Below are 19092 nucleotides of genomic sequence, written 5' to 3'. Positions count from 1 at the left end.
AATTTTAGTCAAAAGAAAGGGCAAAGATAATGACATACTTTCACAGGAAAAGTCTGCCCTGAAGAAAGGCCTCTCCGGTTTTGACTCTCAAAACAATTTTAGAACTAAGCATTAGCTTTAATCCAGCCCTCTGGTGAGCACCAAGAAAAGAAAGGTAAACAAAGCTGATTCCTGTCGTGCAAGACTATTTTCCGGCCCTTCTCACTCTTTATACGAAGAATGGGCAGACTTCATCTGTAAAGGCCCAGAGTAAATATTTTTTAGCCTTTGCGGGCCACAGGGTCTCTACTGCAGCTACTCAGCTCTGCTGGCACGGCGTGAAAGCGGCCACAGACAACAGATAAACAAACAAGCGCGGCTGCCTTCCAAGCAAACTTTATTTATAGACACTGAATCTGAATGTCATATAATTTTCACAGGTCATGAAATCTTCTTCTTCTTTTGTTTCGTTTTTGTTTCAATTCTTTAAAAGTAGAAGGACCATGCTTAGCTCACAGGCCATGCTACAACAAGGAGTAGACTGAATTTGGCTCACAAGGATTTGGCCATAGTTTGCCAACCCCTGCTTTACAGCAAAGGTAAGTAGCAATGAAAAGTCAAAATGAGCTTAGAAACTGTTCAGCCTGTGTCTCAAAGGAGAAGTCCGTTGGAGAAGGAAAGAAGTAAGGAACAGAAGGCGAATGAAACAGGAGGAGAAGGGATGCCCGTGAGAGATTACGAGACTGTAGCCTGAGGGAGAGGAACCCAAGCAAAGGAGGTGACAGCTGGGGGGCGGGGGAGTACTTGGGGAGAGGAGAAAAGAAGAAAGCAGCAGGAGGCCAAGACTCTAGGGCACTTGTGGGAAATGAAGGGGTAAAACGGAAGTCAGCTAGTAACTAGCCCAGGGGATGGGCTATAGATTAAACTGTAAGAAAGCTGAACTGCAGATTAATGAAGGAGCCCAGAACTGAAGAACCAAGGCTACTTACTATGTGCACAAAACTATTCTCTTAGCAGGCAAGGAGCCGTGTTGTTAGAAGTCTCCTGTGATATGTGCATGTTGGAGGGGGTGACTTGCATTTTGCTTTTACTTTGTACAGTGTTCCTAGGAACATCAGTTCAAAGGGGCCGATACTGAAAGCCTCAAATCTTCAGTCTTTGAATTCCCCTCATCTTTAAAATGATTTGGCCCTGGGCAGAGCTGGGCTTCAAGGGTTCTGACTGCTGTACCCACTCCTATACTTAACGTGTACCTCCACAACTGGAATTTTCAGCAATAAGGAAGTTAAGGAACACCACCCCCCATGTGAGATTTCATTATTACAACAGTTACTAATAATGCTGATAAAATGGATTAATACCCAGACAGACAGTTCAGAACTTATGCTACACAGGGACCAGAACAAACTCTGTTTTAAGTTTGGTAAAATGAATGGCTAATGGCTGGTATTCAGCAAACACTAAATAGAAACGACTAAGAAATGCCAAAGAATCACTTTCACGGAGGGTCAAGAACTAAAGAGTTGTTATCTGCTGCCTATCCAGGATGAGCTGAAAACTAAGATAAAGTTTTTCAAAAAGCAATAATAGTGTTATGGGCTGAACGGCCTCTCCAAAATTCATATGTTGAAACCCTAACCCCTAATACCTAAGACTGTGATTGTACTTGGAGTCTTTACAGACGTAACTGAGTTAAAATGAGGCCATTAGGGTGGCCTTAATCCAACCTGCCTGGTATCCTGATAAGAGAGGAAATGAGGACACACAGAGAGACACCGGGATATACACACCGGGGGATGACTATGTGAAGAGGCAGCAGGAGGCCAGTCGTCTACAAGCCAAGGGGGCCTCAGAAGAAAACAAACCTGCTGACAATTTGATCTTGGACTTCCGGCCTGCAGAACTGTGAGAAAATAAATTTCTGTTGTTTAAGCCACATGGCCTGGGTATTTTATTATGGCAGCCCTAGCAAACTAATATAAATAGTTATGGTACTTAGAGATTAAGAGGGAAGTGAGGGGAGCAAATAAGGCTACCACAGATCACCCATTCAACTAATGTTTATTGGTCCCACTAGGTATCTGGCAACATGTTAGGTTCTGAGTCTATAAGGTTGTAAAACTAAGTTCTTGCCCTCACCAAACTCAGAGTATGCTTGAGGACAAAACTCTAACATAGCATGGGTGTGCCATAACAGAAATATGCCCCAAGCCCTCTGGAAACACAGAAGAGGAGTTTCTCAGCTAGCCATGAAGGGGTCATGCAAACCTTCAAGAAAGAAGTGATGTCTGGAATAAGTGCTTTAAAAATAAATAAAATAAAATAACAATTAAACAAAAGCCCACTTTTGGGACTTCTCTGGCTGTCCAGTGGTTAAGACTCCATGCTTCCACTGCAGGGGGCACAGGTTCAATCCCTGGTTGGGGAACTCAAAAAAAAAAAAAAAAAAGCCCATATATAGGAATATATTTTTGAATTGGAGAAAAATAAGTATCACTGAGGAGGAGGAAGTTTGATGTGTGAAATGAGGGGTCGTATTTTGGCCATGTTGAGCTAAGGTACCGAGGACTGGGGTGCAGCTATCTATTTGGGCTGGAGACAGAGATTTAGAAGCAGTTCTTACTGAAGTGGTCATCGAGCCATGAGTACAGATGGGCTTTGCCCAAGAAGAATGGTGCCAGTGAGAGGAGAGGAAGGATGTGACAGAACTCAGGAGAAGACAAGCATTTAAGAGGCAAGCAGACTAAGAAGAAGTTGAGAAATAGTAGACGGAGAGGCAGAAGGAAAAACAGGACCAAGGAAGGAGGCAACATCAAGAATGAGAGAGTGGCCCCCAACATCAGATGCTGCCAAGACAGCAAGTGGCAACCTGAAAAATGTCAATCGACCTAACCAAAGGTCACCGATGACCTCTGTGAAAACAGCTGTAAGGGGCAGAAGTCAAATGACTACAGCTTGAGAAGTGAATCACTGTGTTTAGATGGGAGGAGGTTCATGAAAACCCATGGAAATAAAAGCTTCCTTAGTCATCTTCTGGGATGGATGATGGGGAAGAATCAGACAACATGGACGTAGTTGCAACAAAAATGGTGGAGGGATGAAGGTGGGAGGCTCTCACTCTGTCCTTCCAACACCCCTGGGAGCTACCTGAACACAGAGGAGAAAGGTAAGAAGTACAGCAAGGGAGAAAACAGCATTTACTGTGGGGTACCAGCTAACATTAAAAATACTACCTACAGGGCTTCCCTGGCGGCGCAGTGGTTGAGAGTCTGTCTGCCGATGCAGGGGACACGGGTTCGTGCCCCGGTCCGGGAAGATCCCACATGCTGCAGAGCGGCTGGGCCCGTGAGCCATGGCCGCTGAGCCTGTGCGTCCGGAGCCTGTGCTCCGCAACGGGAGAGGCCACAAGAGTGAGAGGCCCACGTGCTGGAAAAAAAAAAAAAAATACTACCTACATATACACATACGCTTTAGAAGATGTGTTCATATCTCCTCTCATTTAACGTGAACAACTACTCTTGGAGAAGAGCAAGAGGCAGCTCTATTTTACAAACAAAGGAATTATATTCAGAGAAAAAAATAATAATAATCCCCAAGGTCAAACAGCAAACAAAAGGTAGAAGCAGGACTCCATCCTGAACCTAGACCCACATCTCCAAAAGCTTACCAAGCATTTTCACTAAAGGAAATGCTATGTGGCCCTGGGCTGGGTCTCAGCTTCCTAATCTTTAAAACGGGAACAATAATATTATAGTATCTACTTCGCACTACTGACAAATGTACAGCACCTAAAGGAGCTGGCTCACAATAAGTGCCCAATACCTGTGAGTCACTACTAGCTTAAATTCAACGAGCATAATCTGTACATCAACCATACCTCCTGTGTATCCGGTCTTGGTGAATTTCAATAAGTGTCCAAACCAGAAACCTGGGCGTCATCCCAGAATCCTCCGTCTCCCTCAGCCCAGGGTCCAATCAGGTAACAAGTCCTTCCCCATCCAGTGCTTCTCAACCTTATTTTCATTATTGTCTCCCTAAGACGACTTTTTAGACATTTTTTCCTAGTTGTATGCCTCCTATGGAATTTTACTAACATTCAGCAAACATTAACTGAATGTGTAATATATGCCAGGCTCTGTTCTAAGTACTTTACACGTATCATCTCATTTATCTGGAGCACCTTGAGGGCAGGGATTATACCTTAACTTTTGTATACCTGTTTAACTCCTGGCACGTAGTAGATATTCAATAAGTGTTTGCTGAAATCATGCAGGAAGCAAAGTTCTGGTGTTTCTCACACCTGCTCTTTTCTCTGACTTATCCAGCCCCTCCTACAATGGTTTATGGTATTACCCTGGTAATAAAGAGTGAGGGGCGTGGGATATGTCTATTCTGCCAAAGGTTTTAACAGTTTCTTTGAAATATACTGATTTGTTTAAAAAAAAAAAAAAAAAGGTATTCGGAATGCCTTTCCAAGAGCAAGGGGGAAAAAATCTAATCTACAATTCAGAACACTAACATATTTACCAATCTAGTCAATTTGAAGGACATCAATATATCTTAACACGCCACAGGCAAAGGCTTAATCACCTATAGCCCAACAGTTTGGGAAAAACAGTGAAGAAGAAAGATTTAGAAATGTAGTAGTATTTAAAAGCATACAGACAGGAGACTTTGAAAAAATCAGGTTATATAATAATCTAGTGCAATACTTTGAAATAGAATACTCACAGAAAGATAAACAGAAAAATACTTTAAATGGCAGAGTGAAAAATACCACTCGTAGTTCCCTAAGAGTCACTGGAGAAGGTCATTTAAGTCCAGGGCTCCCACACCCACCCTCTGCTAATTGAAATAGCAACGAGCCTTCATAATAATGTGAAAAGACTACTTCAGGTTGATTCAGAAAGTTTCACTCTCTGAAGAAAAGTATATATTTTTACACACACATATATAATCTGAATTTTTTTCTTTATTTGACATCCCATGGATTTCAGTGTTAGTATCAATAACTTTCTCAAAATGACTAGCGCTCAGAATAGAAAGAGCTTCTAAAACAAAATTTCCTGTGGTAAAAACCCAAATATTGCATTTCACTACTCATTTATTATAAACCGTGGTTATCTCTGGGCAATAAGATTATGGGTGATTTCCATTTTCTTGATATCTTTCTAGAGCTTTTTTTTAAACAACAAATACGTGTTGCTTTTATATTCGGAAAGAAAATCCATTTTCACTTTTTAAAACTTCCTTGTTAAACATTAACAACATCAAATAACATTTGTTATTAATTTACAAGTCACTTTCATACAGGGCAGCTAATTTCCCATTTATGATAAGAAATATACATATTTTAAACCACTATATCTGATAAGTACAGTAAGGCCCCAAAATGATTGACATACCCCCCAGGAAATGTGAGGTCTCTATCTCCTCTCTTTGAATCTGGGCTTTGGGACAGCTTAACTGAAAGAACACAGTGAAAGCCAACACTATGCCAGTATCCGGATCCAGGACTTAAGAAACAAGCAGCTTCTACTCCCTGCCCTTTGAAACTCAACCACCATACTGTGAGGAAACCCCAGCTACCTGTAGAAAGGCCTACGTGGAGAGAAACCAACAAGCAGCACCAATTTACCAGAAATGTGAGCAACCCACCTGGGAAATGGATCCTCCAGCCCCAGGTAAACCACCGCAATTGGCACGGGGTGAAACAGAAATGAGCTGTCCCACCTGAGCCCTGGCCAGACTGCACATTCATGGGTAAAATACAGGACTGTTATTTTAAGCCACTAAGTTTTGGAGTAGCTTGTTACACAACAAAAGATAACCAGAATACCGTATTATATCAGTACTTAAGTACTTGCCTCTACCTTTCCCCAGTTGCAATTTAAACTCTCTGATGGGAATTCCCTGGCAGTCCAGTGGTTAGGATTTGGCGCTTTCACTGCTGGGGCCCCAGGTTCGATTCCTGGTCAGGGAACTAAGATCCCACAAGCTGTGTGGCACGGCCAAAAAAAACCTAAAGTAAATTAAAATAAACAAACTCTTTGAGGGTACTACTCTGCCTTTACATTCATTTTTATAGTCATTCCTTCATTCATTCAATAAACCTGAGGATTAACATGTATCTAGCACTATGCTAGACAGATTCTGCAAGTACAGAGAAAAAAACAGCCTCTGGGCTTCCCTGGTGGCGCAGTGGTTGAGAGTCCGCCTGCCGATGCAGGGGACACGGGTTCGTGCCCCGGTCCGGGAGGATCCCACATGCCGCGGAGCAGCTGGGCCCGTGAGCCATGGCCGCTGAGACTGTGCGTCCGGAGCCTGTGCTCCGCAACGGGAGAGGCCAGAACAGTGAGAGGCCCACGTACCGCAAAAAAAAAAAAAAACACACAGCCTCTGCCTTAGAGAAGACTGCACTCTTTTTGCAGGGAGGAACAAAGAAAAATAGACAATGACAATCATAATCTCAAAGCCTTAGCAGAACAGCCAGCAATGGTAGATAAAAAATGTTGCCGAATGAATGAATCAGCGTCTAAGAAGTACTTCGGGATTTATGTACTATCATCCTTTTACAGATGAGGTGCACCAATTAGCAATGTATTACTTCTTGCTAATACAATGTATTCACCCTATTTGCCCTGCTTTGTGATACTGGGGCTGGACCCTGCAAACATTTCTCCTTTGTCAGGTGGTGCAGTGTTAGTTTTCATCAGTAGAGGGCACTAGAGGGATACTGCAAGGCCATTGCAGAGGAAGGGGCTTTTCATTCTGGTTTGGGATGCTTTATCCCCCCTGAAGTGTACTACTGCCAGTGGTGTTTGGGAAACAAAAGGTGCTCACTATCCAGGGAATTTCTCTACCACTCAGCAGTCTGCTTTCTGAGAATCAACTCTGCTCTACCCACATTCTCTAACAAGTTTCTCAACCTGGTGGGCAGCTCCTACAGACCAGCTCCAGCCTGGAACCTCCGGCTAGTTCCCTGGCCACCGGCAGGCTGCATACTCATGTGGCAGTCACCTCACCTCCAGTGAGGTCTGAACCACAGCCTTGGGAGTGGAGAGGGGCCTTGTGCAAGCTCGTAATGCCTTCAACCTGTACTCTCTTGCAGCCCTAGAAAAAGTAGCTTCTTCCACTTGCTATTCCTGTATTCCTTGGAGACCTCTTTTACCTCTGTCAGTAGTTAACCATTGTTAACTTTTTACTAGTGTATAATTCTTTATATTAAATTTTCCTTATTCAAATAACTAGTGGTTTTTGTCTCTAGAATGGATCCTGACAGACACATGAAGGAATAAAAGGGCTCAAACAAATAGGAGAGGCCTGAAAAAAGCACATTTTCCCATGGCACCATCAAATTGAGACTAATTGAGAATAAAAAGAAATTGAAAGGGGAGAGAAGAGTTTAAAGACTCAACAAACAAAAATTGCCATGTCAATCTCTTAAAATCTTTGTCTAGTCACATTTCTTAAAAAACATTTTTTATCCTCTTTGGTATATCTTTTAATCTCCCATTTGGTAAACTGTATAAAAAACAAACAACAACAACAAAAAAAGCATGAAAATGTTGGCCACAGGTGAGACCCAAGGCAAAAAGGGGTCAGGAAATAAAGAAGCTGTGCCTAGCCCAGGTCAGGTAATCTAAGGCACATGACTCCAATCAGAACCGAGAACTGGAATTGCCTAGTGATCAATAAGACTGGAAGACCAGACTGTCAGTGTTTGAATCTCAGCTCTGCTACTATTGAGCTGTGTGACTTTGGGCGATTTACCTACTGACAGTAATAGTACCTACTTCAAAGGTCTATGAGGATAAAGTGAGTTTATATATGTAAAGCCCTTAGGCTAGAACTCAATCCAAATTCTCCTTCTAACCTCCTCTCTACTTCAACATTCTCAATCCATTTTTCCCCCCAATATCGTCTGATTTTGAAAAGGTTTTAGAAGACCTATCTTCGTTCAAAAACTGTTCTCCTTTACTCTTCCTACTACCTCTGGCCTTCAACCTGGGCCTTGCTATATTAAGATGTAGAACAGGGACTTCCCTGGTGGCACAGTGGTTGGGAATCCGCCTGCCAATGCAGGGAACACGCGTTTGAGCCCTGGTCCGGGAGGATCCCACGTGCCGCGGAGCAACTGAGCCCATGCGCCACAACTACTGAGCCTGCGCTCTAGAGCTCGTGAGCCACAACTGCTGAGCCCGCGTGCCACAGCTACTGAGGCCCGCATGCCTGGGGTCCATGCTCCACAACAAGAGAAGCCACCTCAATGAGAAGCCTGCACACCACAAGGAAGAGTAGGCCCTGCTCACTGCAACTAGAGAAAGCCCGTGCACAGCAACGAAGACCCAATGCAGCCAAAAATAAATAAATAAATAAATTTATTTTTAAAAAAAAAGAAAAAGAAAAAAGATGTAGAACATTCTCCTTCCTTAAAGGGCTACCAGTTCTTTCCAGGCCCACAAGTGTAGAACCTGTTAAATATAAAAAGAATGGGCATGATACTGATGAAAACTAACACTGCACCACCTGACAAAGGAGAAATGTTTGCAGGGTCCAGCCCTAGTATCACAAAGCACGAATGAGCTTTCACCTCTTCCTTTTGGAACTGTCCCTTCCCCACTCCAGGTGACTCTGGTGTCCTAAGGGAAGGGCTCATGACTCAGCCTAGGCCAACCAGACTCTGAACGTCGAGAGAAGACAAAGTGGAGGAACTGAGCTGGAGATGGTCATCAATGCCCAGAAATCCCCAGGGTTGCCTGACTCCTGCCTTTACTGAGCCCTGAAATTTTAGCAACTACTTCAAAGTTGTGAACTACCCAGTGCACGTTACAGAAATTTCCACTTTTGCTTATGTTAGCAAGAGGTCTACTGGTTGAACCAAAGAGCCCACATACATGTTTGACTGATACTCATCTCTTAGTTCCCTCATCTGTAAAGTCTCTGAGGTACCTTCCGGCTCTCACCTTCCCCAGTTCTAACAACAGGGCAAGTCCCAACAGATGTGCTCTGCTTGCTCTGTAATTCTCCATAACAACTGCATCATTACCACTCAGCCCCCATATACCTTACGGACAAATGGTGGGACTGAGAGATGCTTTAAAAGTCTTATATTTAGGTTATAAAACCATAAGCTCTCGTTTGCCACTTACTACATCTCAGCAGTTTTATTTTGGTAACAGTGTCGCCACCCTCTCTGCTATGGTGCTGAGCATAAATAGAACATGAACATTTCCAGGAATTGTCAACTTGGCGCTTCTCACAAGGAGTTAAGATTTCTTTTATAATGCTAACAAAAGTAAAGCCTAAGACTAAAACCTGCCCCAAACTTCTAGAAGTTACATTTCCTTCTCAATTAAAATTTACTGTTTGGAAAAGTACAATGTACTCTTTTTTTCCTCTGGGGGAAAAGTCCTCCAAAGAATCATATTCATATACTCCTTACTGCTCAAACAGAGGAACAAGTATAAACACAGCTGCCTATTAAAATTAAGTAAAGGCAAACATTCCTGCAGCTAGCTACAACAGCAGCCTACAAGTTTGAACTATACCCATGAAAAGAGAACACTACCTTGCTAAACGTACAGTTACACTCTGAGGCCACGCCACCAGAAAAGCTGGTTATTGGAACTGATGACTTTCCATAGCATGATTTAGGAGCTGGAAAAGTGGGACCTGATTCCAGGACCAGGAGAGCCAACACACCATCTCCTGATCACAGCCAAGAAGACTGAGTTTTTTTACTCTCAAGGTAGCAAGTGGGATGGAAGCAACCCAAGGGCCCTGTCCCTTGACCCCCTATGGCTTCACATTAGACCCTACCCCTCCCCACCCCACCCCCAAAAAGGATAAAATGAGAGATGGGAGAGAGAGACCAACCAGAAATTAGTCTTTGGACAATAGGTGGGAAAGAAAAAGACCCTGTGGCTGCATGTCTGGGAGAGCCTGGAGTAGGGGGGGAGGAAAACGTGGGGGCTGGTAAATAACAGGCTCTGAAGCAGCCACAGGTTATCAGAATTAGGGAGGAGAGAAAAGCAAATTTTGAGAAAGTGTCTTTACAGGACATGAAGCAGCAGGCTTTGAAGTCAAAGTGCCTAGATTGCAAATTTGGCTTAACTACATTGTATGACCTTGAGCAAGTGACTTCACATCTCTGTGCAACGAGGGTAATAATACCTTCTACCTCATTAAGTTACTGTCAGGATTAAATGAATTAATAAATGCAAAGGACCTGGAACAGTGCCTGGCACATGGTAAGTTAAGCTGCTGATAAATACTATGATTATTATTTCACTGGTATTATTTGAGGTTCTTGGTGAGACACAGAAAAGATTAAAATTCATTTTTAATTATAAACAGAAACTGTGGGCAGATTGTCTGACCAACCCACAGATGGACAGACTAAGCCAGTCCCAGTCTTCCCGACTGGCCATTTGTCTCTCCTCCTCTCACCCATCCTCAAGCCATCTTCAGCTCCCTCTGTAGCTGAGAGCAGCACCCAACTCGCTCTGCTCCAGCAGGTTCTGTCTCCATTTGGACATAGCTTGATCTACAGGGCACACAGTACTGTGGATGGTCTGTAATTACTAAACAATGTGAATAGACAATGAATGGAATTCCCCCAAATCCAAATTCACCAGATAGTTCAAAACCCTCTCTTCAGTTTTGTTCTGTGAACACATAGCCTATGAATCCCCAAGGAGCGCTAATGGAATTTAATGTTGGTCGTAGAGTCACACCTGCATGGGGTCTGCGATGCTAGAACATTCTTAAGCAACAATGTTCAGGGAATTCAAAGAATTAACAACAATGGTGAGCACAGATTTAAAACAAAGCTATCTATCCTTCTACATCCTATTCCTAGCTCCCTTCCACCTTCCCTCACCTGAAAACAACAGCAACTCTTCAAGCAAGCACACAGCTTTGGGAGGCCCATACCCAGGGAGCAATAAGCGAGAAAGGAGCCATGTGCACGATCTGCTGGTCGGATCTCAAGGTTCTCAATCCTGGCTGCACTTCAAAATTAACCTAGGAAGGTGTCTGTGCCTGTGTATGCGTGTTTGTGCCCAGACCCCACCTCCACAGATTTTGGCATGAACGGGCCTGGGGTGAAGCCTGAGGATCATCAGGCTTTTTTTAAAAGCCAGAGTTAAACAACACTGAGCTAAATCAACCCTGAGGGTCAGTAGGGTGATTGATGTAGCCAAGCGACCCATACATCCACAGGAGGGAGAAAAAAATGTCACAGTGAGAATTTCTAAAAGGAAAGAACATTAAATCCATTTTTTAGATGGATATGGAGGCATCCCTGCTGAGGAGAGACCTGTCACACGGTTTGCTATTCCTAGAAAGAGCTGCAGTTTGCTGCCAACAGATGCATTATTTCATCAGTCCCATAAATACTTGATAAAAGTCTTCCGCCCTTTCTGTATGTCAGCCTTGCAGAAAGGGGTGGTGGGGTGAGGGGTGGAGTCTTCTGACAAAATGCAGTACTGACCCATCAAAATTTCCTTTTAAATGATTAAAATTGGCACTGATAAAAATTAAATATTTTAGTAAAATCTCATCCCAGTATACCTCTAAAAGCCCTTGAAATTTTCCTCTTAAAATGAAGAAAAAAGCATTAGTACAATTTTTTTAAAGGCTAATTTCAATGATTAACACTACAGCATAATACAATTCCATTTCAAACCCATCAGGGAGCCAAGACTGCATAGCAAAAGTCTTAAATCCAGAGTCGGGAGGCCTGGGTTCCAGTCCTGGCAATAAATTACATTAACTAGCTGTGTGATCATGGGCAAGTTGTCTTAATCTCTCTAGCACTCCGTTTTCTAAGAGAAAAATGAGATGATCTGCGACCATCACCCTCCCAGTCTTAAAGTCTGGAATACTGGGATGTGTCTCCATTTTGCTGACTTGTTACATCAGCAAGCGAATGCGTTTACAAATTAGACAACTTAAAATTAAGTCATTCTGGCAATTCTGCTAATAAATTTAACCAGTTCCCAGCCACTGTGCATCCACTGAATATGCAAAACAGTAAAGTACCTTGAATATGGTGTTATCTTCCATTTGAACTAGAGCCAGAGCCTTCCTGCCCCAACTGTGCCAGCCAGACGATGCTTCCTGTCCCAAACTCCTGTCGCTCTTTTCAAATGAGAAAATACATGACACGCATCTTCACACTTTTTGTCATATTGTCATACCCTTATTATTTTCTTAGTCTTTTTCTTTATGTTGACTCATTTTTACTTAAATACAATGTATTTTAAAGTAAGCAGAAAACAGTTTTACTTGCCATAATGTCATAAACCCATCAAATTGATACAAGGGGAAAAAACAAGCAAAACAACTAAATTGTAACTAAATACTGTTGTCTACAGAAGGCTTTAAGCATGAGGAGCTTTTGCTGTCTGTTACGAAGAAAAATTGGCAAGTGTCAAGAGATGTTACAGAAACACTTGTACCAAATGGAGGTTTTCACTTGGATGTTATCAGGATTGAAACAAAGAAAAAGGAAATAGCTCTTTCACCTTGTGATCTAATCCCATGTCCACATATCATCTAAAATCATTTTAAGAGCCACCCAAGATCATGGCTGTGCACACATCTCACATTCTGGAAACCACAAGGACAAACAGTCGAGACTGGGCCTTTACAACCGGCAAAGATTATTCTCCCAGAAGGGCCTGGGCTCTAGGCACCCTGTCACTGGGGCTCCACTTGAGTTCCTTTGCACTCGTGGTCCCCTCTATCTGAAAGCTCTTCCTCCAGGTATCCACTCTATCGAAGAATTCAGGTCTCTACTCAACGTCCTCTCATCAGAGAAGCTTTCTCTGACCACCCCACATACTACGGAAAGCCCTTCCTCAACACCACGCACACTGTTCTTCAAAGCACTCTCACCACCTGATGTATTATTTATTCACTTGCTCGTTGTCGGTCCCCATCAGACTACAGAATATAGTGAGCTCCAGAAGGGCAGGCGCTTTGTTTACTACGATGTACCCAGCACCCAATGTCTGGCACGTGGTCAAGACTAATATCTGTTGAATGAATGAACGAGTCTTCTCAGCTGATCTGGAGATCTTCATGTATCTTTATCACCTAGTGCCTGGCATCTAGTTGGTCCTCAGGAAGTATATGATAATCATATTGGAGACACATAGAAACCTGGGCTCTCTGTAGAATCTGCCCTTAGCACAAGGAGGGGTCTTGCTCTGAATGCTGACCCACCATCCCCTCTCTAAGACACAGGATGACACAGAGTGAACACTACTCAGCCACAGTGGAAGTGCCTGGACAGACCACATGCCTGATGAACTAAGACAACACTGAAATCACCATACCCAGAGTAGGTATGAATTCATGGTATGATTAAAAAGTCCCAGGCTAGAAATCTCTCTAATAAATCTATTACAATACCTAGAGTAAAAACTTCATTGCTTTTTTATTGCTCAGTAACTTTATTGCTCAGTAACTTCAGATGTATCCAAGTATACATCTGACAGCCAGAGTATATCTCAAAACAGCGGCTGACGTAGCTCTACGTGGTCACATGAGGACAGCTCCAAAAGGGACAGGCTGAGCCCTGGACCCTCTGGGCAGAGGGGAAACAGGCCAGCCCTACATCCTGCTCCAGTGAGGACAGCCACAGAGTCCAGGGCACAGGGTCCATGGCGAGGACCAGCTCAAGCTCAGGCAAGGCTACAACAAACGTCAGCCCCAGGACAGCCACTCCAGCAGGCCAGAGTTGAGGCATCTGATGCTAAAATAGGAGTTACTGAGCTGCATTATAAGATATTTATCTTTCATCCTTGCTGGTGGCTAAGAGAATATAAAGCAGAAATTTAGCCTAGGAAGAAAGAAAAAAAAAAAAAAATCCCAAGCCTAAAAAAGACTGGGGTTAAAGGAAGGGTTGCCAGGCTGACTGTTAAGTGGGAATCATGGCAGAGACCCAATCCCACAGCCAGGGCCAACATGGTAGAACAGGGAGTCCTTGGGCCCAGAAGTCACTCCCACCATGACCTAAGGCTAAGTCCTACCAGCTGGTGAGACAGGGGCTGCTGACAAACCTCCTTTCCAGATCCAGATTAGCTCAGGCACCAGAGCGAGCTTGTCAGCCTAGACAGGGCCCATGAGTAGTGGGAAGCCAGGCAGGAAGACACATGCTGCCTTTACCCAGATTCAGCACTATCCTCATCTCCTAAGTGACCTGCCAGGAGCCCAGGGAGGATTACCAGCTAATCTAGTGTCTACTACGTGACCTTGTCCAGTAGGGGACATACCATGAAGTGTGCCTTCCATGGTGCCAAGCGGGATTAAGTCATTTTATTGCCAGAATTCCTCTTTTAAAATATAAGAGTCTTGGGCTTCCCTGGTGGTGCAGGAGTTAAGAATCTGCCTGCCAGTGCAGGGGACATGGGTTCGAGCCCTGGTCCAGGAAGATCCCACATGCTGCGGAGCAACTAAGCCCCTGTGCCACAACTACTGAGCCTGCGCTCTAGAGCCCGCGAGCCACAACTACTGAAGCCCGCACGCCTAGAGCCTGTGCTTCGCAACAACAGAAGCCACCGCAATGAGAACCCTGTGCACCGCAACGAAGAGTAGCCCCCGCCCGCTGCAAGTAGAGAAAGTCCGCGCGCAGCAACGAAGACCCAACGCAGCCAAAAATAAATAAATAAAATAAATTTATAAAAAAAGATTAAAAAATAATAAAATATAAGTGTCTTTATAAGGTGAGGAAAAACACAAAATCAATTATCCATTAACATCTTGGTCTTTTTTTTTTTTTAATAGGGATAGGGATACCAGTCATCTAGGCACACTGAGAGAATCAAAAGTTTAACTTTTTTTTTTTTAATGTTTTGGGATTTCCTGGGGGCATGGTTTAGAAGAATAGAGAGAATCAAGATACAACTTGATTCTTCTCTAAAAAATGACACCCAGGGACTTCCGTGGCGGTCCAGTGGTTAAAACTCAGGGCTTCCACTGCAGGGGGCATGGGTTCTATCCCTGGTGGGGAAACTAAGATCCCACATGCCACACGGCACAGCCAAGAATAAAATAAAATAAAATGGCTAGGTGTCTATTAAAAAATAAAATAAAAATTAAAAATAAATAAACAAAAAATGACACCCAGAATATAAATTAAAAGCAACTAACCGGGATCAATCACCAAAGAAGTCCTCTGAAGTAGCTCAAAGTTTACAAGTGAAACACAAAAGGTAACCAAACAAACAAGAGGAAAACCAAGAATCTCTGAAAAGACCAAAACAAGAAAACCTTTTATAAAATAACATCAGTTCATTCAGATCAATCAGGATAGACCTCTCGGCCAAAGAGAAAGCCATTCCTCCCCATTCGTTTACAAAGCCTCCCAAGAGAAGACCACCAAACCTGTACAAATTAATTAATAACTGCGACTGAAAGGAGTAAAAAGTCAGAAGAGGTTATTGTATACACATACATACATAAGCACCACATTTTCCTACATTCTAATTCTTCAAAGTTCAAACATGCCTTTACAAAAATTTAAATGGACTATTTAAAACCTTGTTAAAATTACTCCGACACTGGAGAAGCACTGGGGTCCTGGAAAATAGGCCTCTGGGTCCATTCGCATTTTTTACATTAAAACTGAAGGCATTTCAAGTCTAATATACTCTTTCCAGGATTTAAAAAAAAATAGGTTTCCAATTAATTAAGTCCTAATTTAATTTCATAATTAAAATACAGCCATCAAGTTAATTTAACACAAAGTTTAAGGTCTCAAATAAAGAAGGCTGTTAACTAACAACTCCTTTAAAATATACCATTTCCTCCACGCCTTACGTATATAGATATTGCTGAAACTTACGGTGTAGTGCATTTTCCATAACATATGTGGATTTTAAAAGTGAGTTTTATGAGATGTAAAATTACAAAGTGAAGAAGGAAATGATAAACTCCAAATTCAAGGTTTATCGGTGAGCGGAGGTTGGGGATGAGCTAGGATTGAGAGGAGCACCCAGGGGTCCTCAAAGGCCATGTAATTTTTTTCTTTTTTTTTTGCAGTACGCTGGCCTCTCACTGTTGTGGCCTCTCCCGTTGCGGAGCACAGGCTCCAGACGCACAGGCTCAGCGGCCATGGCTCACAGGCCCAGCCGCTCCGCGGCATGTGGGATCTGCCCAGACCAGGGCACAAACCCGTGTCCCCTGCTTTGGCAGGCGGACTCTCAACCACTGCGCCACCAGGGAAGCCCCATGTAATATTTTTTAACTGAGTGATGGGGAGACAGGTGTTCACTGTACCATTGTTCTTCACACCTTACTTATATTTTGTAATCTTACTTAAAATATTCAGTAATTAACAAAAACTATTTAAAAAGTGAGTTTGTGTAACTGCCACTGTGGAAAGTATACAGAACACTATGTAAATCAAACTCTCTCTTCAGGATATTTTTTTCAGTAGCAGTGTTACTCAACAAGAAGTAAAACAATTGAGAGGACTTCATTTGTGCAGTAGCCAACCTATCGTTCCATTTGACCACTTCCACAGAATTAACGTATTAACGTTATTTTTCCAAACTTCAGCACAGATACACTGAATTTTTTCCTGCTCCGCAATGTTTCATACTGCTCACTTAAAAATATATATGTTTTTCTTTTTTTTCTTCAACATCATTGTAACTTTCACCATTTGGTAAAAATAACTTTTCTTGTTCTTTGAATGAATCAGAAGAAATGAAAACGGGGTCACATCTCTTTGAACAACATACAATCATACTATTTACAACACCTACAATGATTATAAAATTAAATTAAGTATTTCAGTAGTAACAGGCTTTCAGCTCTGCCTGTTTTGTTATTTCCAACTATGTGTTGCCAAGAGGAACCTCTAAGTCAAATACCATGAAAAGATATCGGACACCCTAGTATTTCTTTTAACATCTCCCCACTTCTATGTTATATATTCTGCTTTCAATCAAGTGGTAGAAACATTTTACCTACTTCAGTTTGGCTTTGTTCACACACCTGGAGTATTTTATTTTGTAAGAACAATCCAACCTGAAAATTCCTGCGGTCCTCAAAGGCCAGCTTTTTTCAGTATTTCAAAAAGCCCGGAACATACATTTACCTGTAATTTGGCCATGCAAGGAAATGAAAATATTTTTGCTTTTTCCACTGGGATTTTCCCAGGCCTTCGTAAGTCACCCAGTTATCTCATGTTGATCAAATATTCAGACATATGTCATTAATAAAAATATTAGAAGAATTAGTCATGATTACTTATCATGTGGTCTGGAAAATCATTCAAAATATGAGGTCCATGGGGCAAAATAATAAAAGTAGTTTCTTTATTACCGGCATTTGTGTTTTTACTAGTTATATTGGTATTTGAAAAACAGCAACAACAAATTCTGGAGATCCCTGAGTTGGGGTAGGTCTAACTATCACTGCTATAAAAAATTAAGAATGTCAATTTCCTAACTCTGTTAAAAATTTACAAGTCAACTTTCTTTTTTCCTTCTTTTTTTTTTTTTTGCCAGTTCAGTTCTCTGCTCCTCAATCTCTGTAAAAAGTAGACTGTCATGGGAGGTGTTGAGAAGAAATAAGTGTTTCATCTCACATCTTCCTGCTACAAGCCAGGCTGATAGCACTAGGACTGTTTCTCTTTTCTATAGCTTCCAACGTTCCTTAAAATCAAAATAAGACACCTCCCCCCCAAAAAAAACTACTGTCCTTATAAAATTAAATACTCCAGGTGTCTGAACAAAGCCAAAGTAAAAAGGATGACTTTAAATCAATAGTCTTTAAAAACAAACTAAGCCAGCCTTCCAAATAATCCCCTTTGGCCATGCAGGACAGCCCAGGGAACAGGTGCAAGGCGTGCCTTCCTAGAGGCTGTCCCCTTCTTCATGAGTCTGACCTTTCCCAGCCGGCCGCTCTGGCACCCCACGAATCAGTTATCAGGAAGCCTAAAGCCTGCTTTCCCATCTGCACTTTCCAAATGGCTCCCAATGCCAAGGGCTGAGATATGACCTGGCTCTCTGATGAGAACAGGCCTCCCAAGTGACTTGCCAACTTTCCCTGGAAGCATTTCTAAATGTATTCTCTGAGCTCCCTCCTCACCCTCTCAATCGTGTTCCATTTCTCCCTCCTTCCCTGCACTTCCTAACTCCATCTCCTCAACCAGTTCCTCCAGTGCCACATGCCTGCAAACCAAACTCCTTTCCCACTTTCAGGACCTGCCAACCCCCACCCAGCCTAAAACCCCAACTTCAAATCCAAAGGGCACAGTTCCAACAATCTTGGAGGTGGTCTGGAATGATCTTTTTGAGGCCTACCTGCAGGCAGCTCAACCATGGCTTCTTCTCTTGCCTTCTCCAGTTTCTCCCTTACCCAGGGGAATTCTTGCAGGGAATCTAGGAAGGCATCGAATGCTTTAGGACCCCTGGTAGGTAGGATATCCAGCAGCAGCATTGTTTTCCGGAGGCCTGTGGCTTGAGCTTTAATTTCTTGAACGTGGCTTTCCGTCAAGACCCCTTCCTGGTAAAGATACTGGAGGACCAGTCCCTCCACCAGTACCTCTGCACCCAGCTCGAGGCGAAGGGAGCGAAGCACTTGCTTGTCTCTAGCCTCCATCTCTCCCTGGGAAGACACAAAATGGTAGCTCAGATCACAGGAAGCCTGATGAGCCCCTAAAGATAGTGTCTTACAGTGCAAGCTCCTTAAGGTCACGGACATCTTTGAACCCTAGCAGAACGCCAGGCCATGGTGTTTAATACACGGCTGTTAAGCCAAGCTGAATTAATTTCGAATGCTTCAGAACATGAATCATCTTCTCTGCTTTTACTTTCCACAAATGGGGTCCTAGCTCCATTCCTTGTTCCATAAAGAGATTTGGGGAGAAGTGGATGAGAGACCCTGCTTAAAAGGCAACTTTTGGGGCTTCCCTGGTGGCACAGCGGTTGAGAGTCTGCCTGCTAATGCAGGGGACACGGGTTCGAGCCCTGGTCTGGGAGGATCCCACATGCCGCGGAGCAACTAGGCCCTTGGGCCACAACTACTCAGCCAGCGCGTCTGGAACCTGTGCTCCGCAACAAGAGAGGCCGCAATGGTGAGAGGCCC

At 43.1% G+C, this 19092-nt stretch overlaps 1 protein-coding gene across 8 annotated transcripts in view; it reads right to left on the bottom strand.

Moving 5' to 3' along the window:
• Positions 1–19092, bottom strand: part of CRADD (CARD and death domain containing adaptor protein) — a 239912-nt gene that overhangs the window by 219615 nt on the left and 1205 nt on the right. For all 8 annotated transcript variants that reach the window (XR_003432942.1, XR_003432945.1, XR_003432944.1 and 5 more), the window contains exon 2: positions 18309–18612. Coding sequence is in view for 3 of the 8 variants with exons in the window: in XM_027107193.1 (XP_026962994.1) it covers positions 18309–18606 (298 nt within the window). In the remaining 5 variants the exon portion in view is untranslated. The remainder of the gene's footprint in view (positions 1–18308; positions 18613–19092) is intronic.

This window comes from Aethalodelphis obliquidens, unplaced genomic scaffold (assembly GCF_003676395.1).
Source record: "Aethalodelphis obliquidens isolate GAN/ISIS:26980383/991018 unplaced genomic scaffold, ASM367639v1 scaffold8, whole genome shotgun sequence".
In the NCBI taxonomy this organism is placed as follows: domain Eukaryota; kingdom Metazoa; phylum Chordata; class Mammalia; order Artiodactyla; family Delphinidae; genus Aethalodelphis; species Aethalodelphis obliquidens.
The sequence above is the reverse complement of the archived record's forward strand: the minus strand, read 5'-3'. Positions and strand labels throughout refer to the sequence as shown.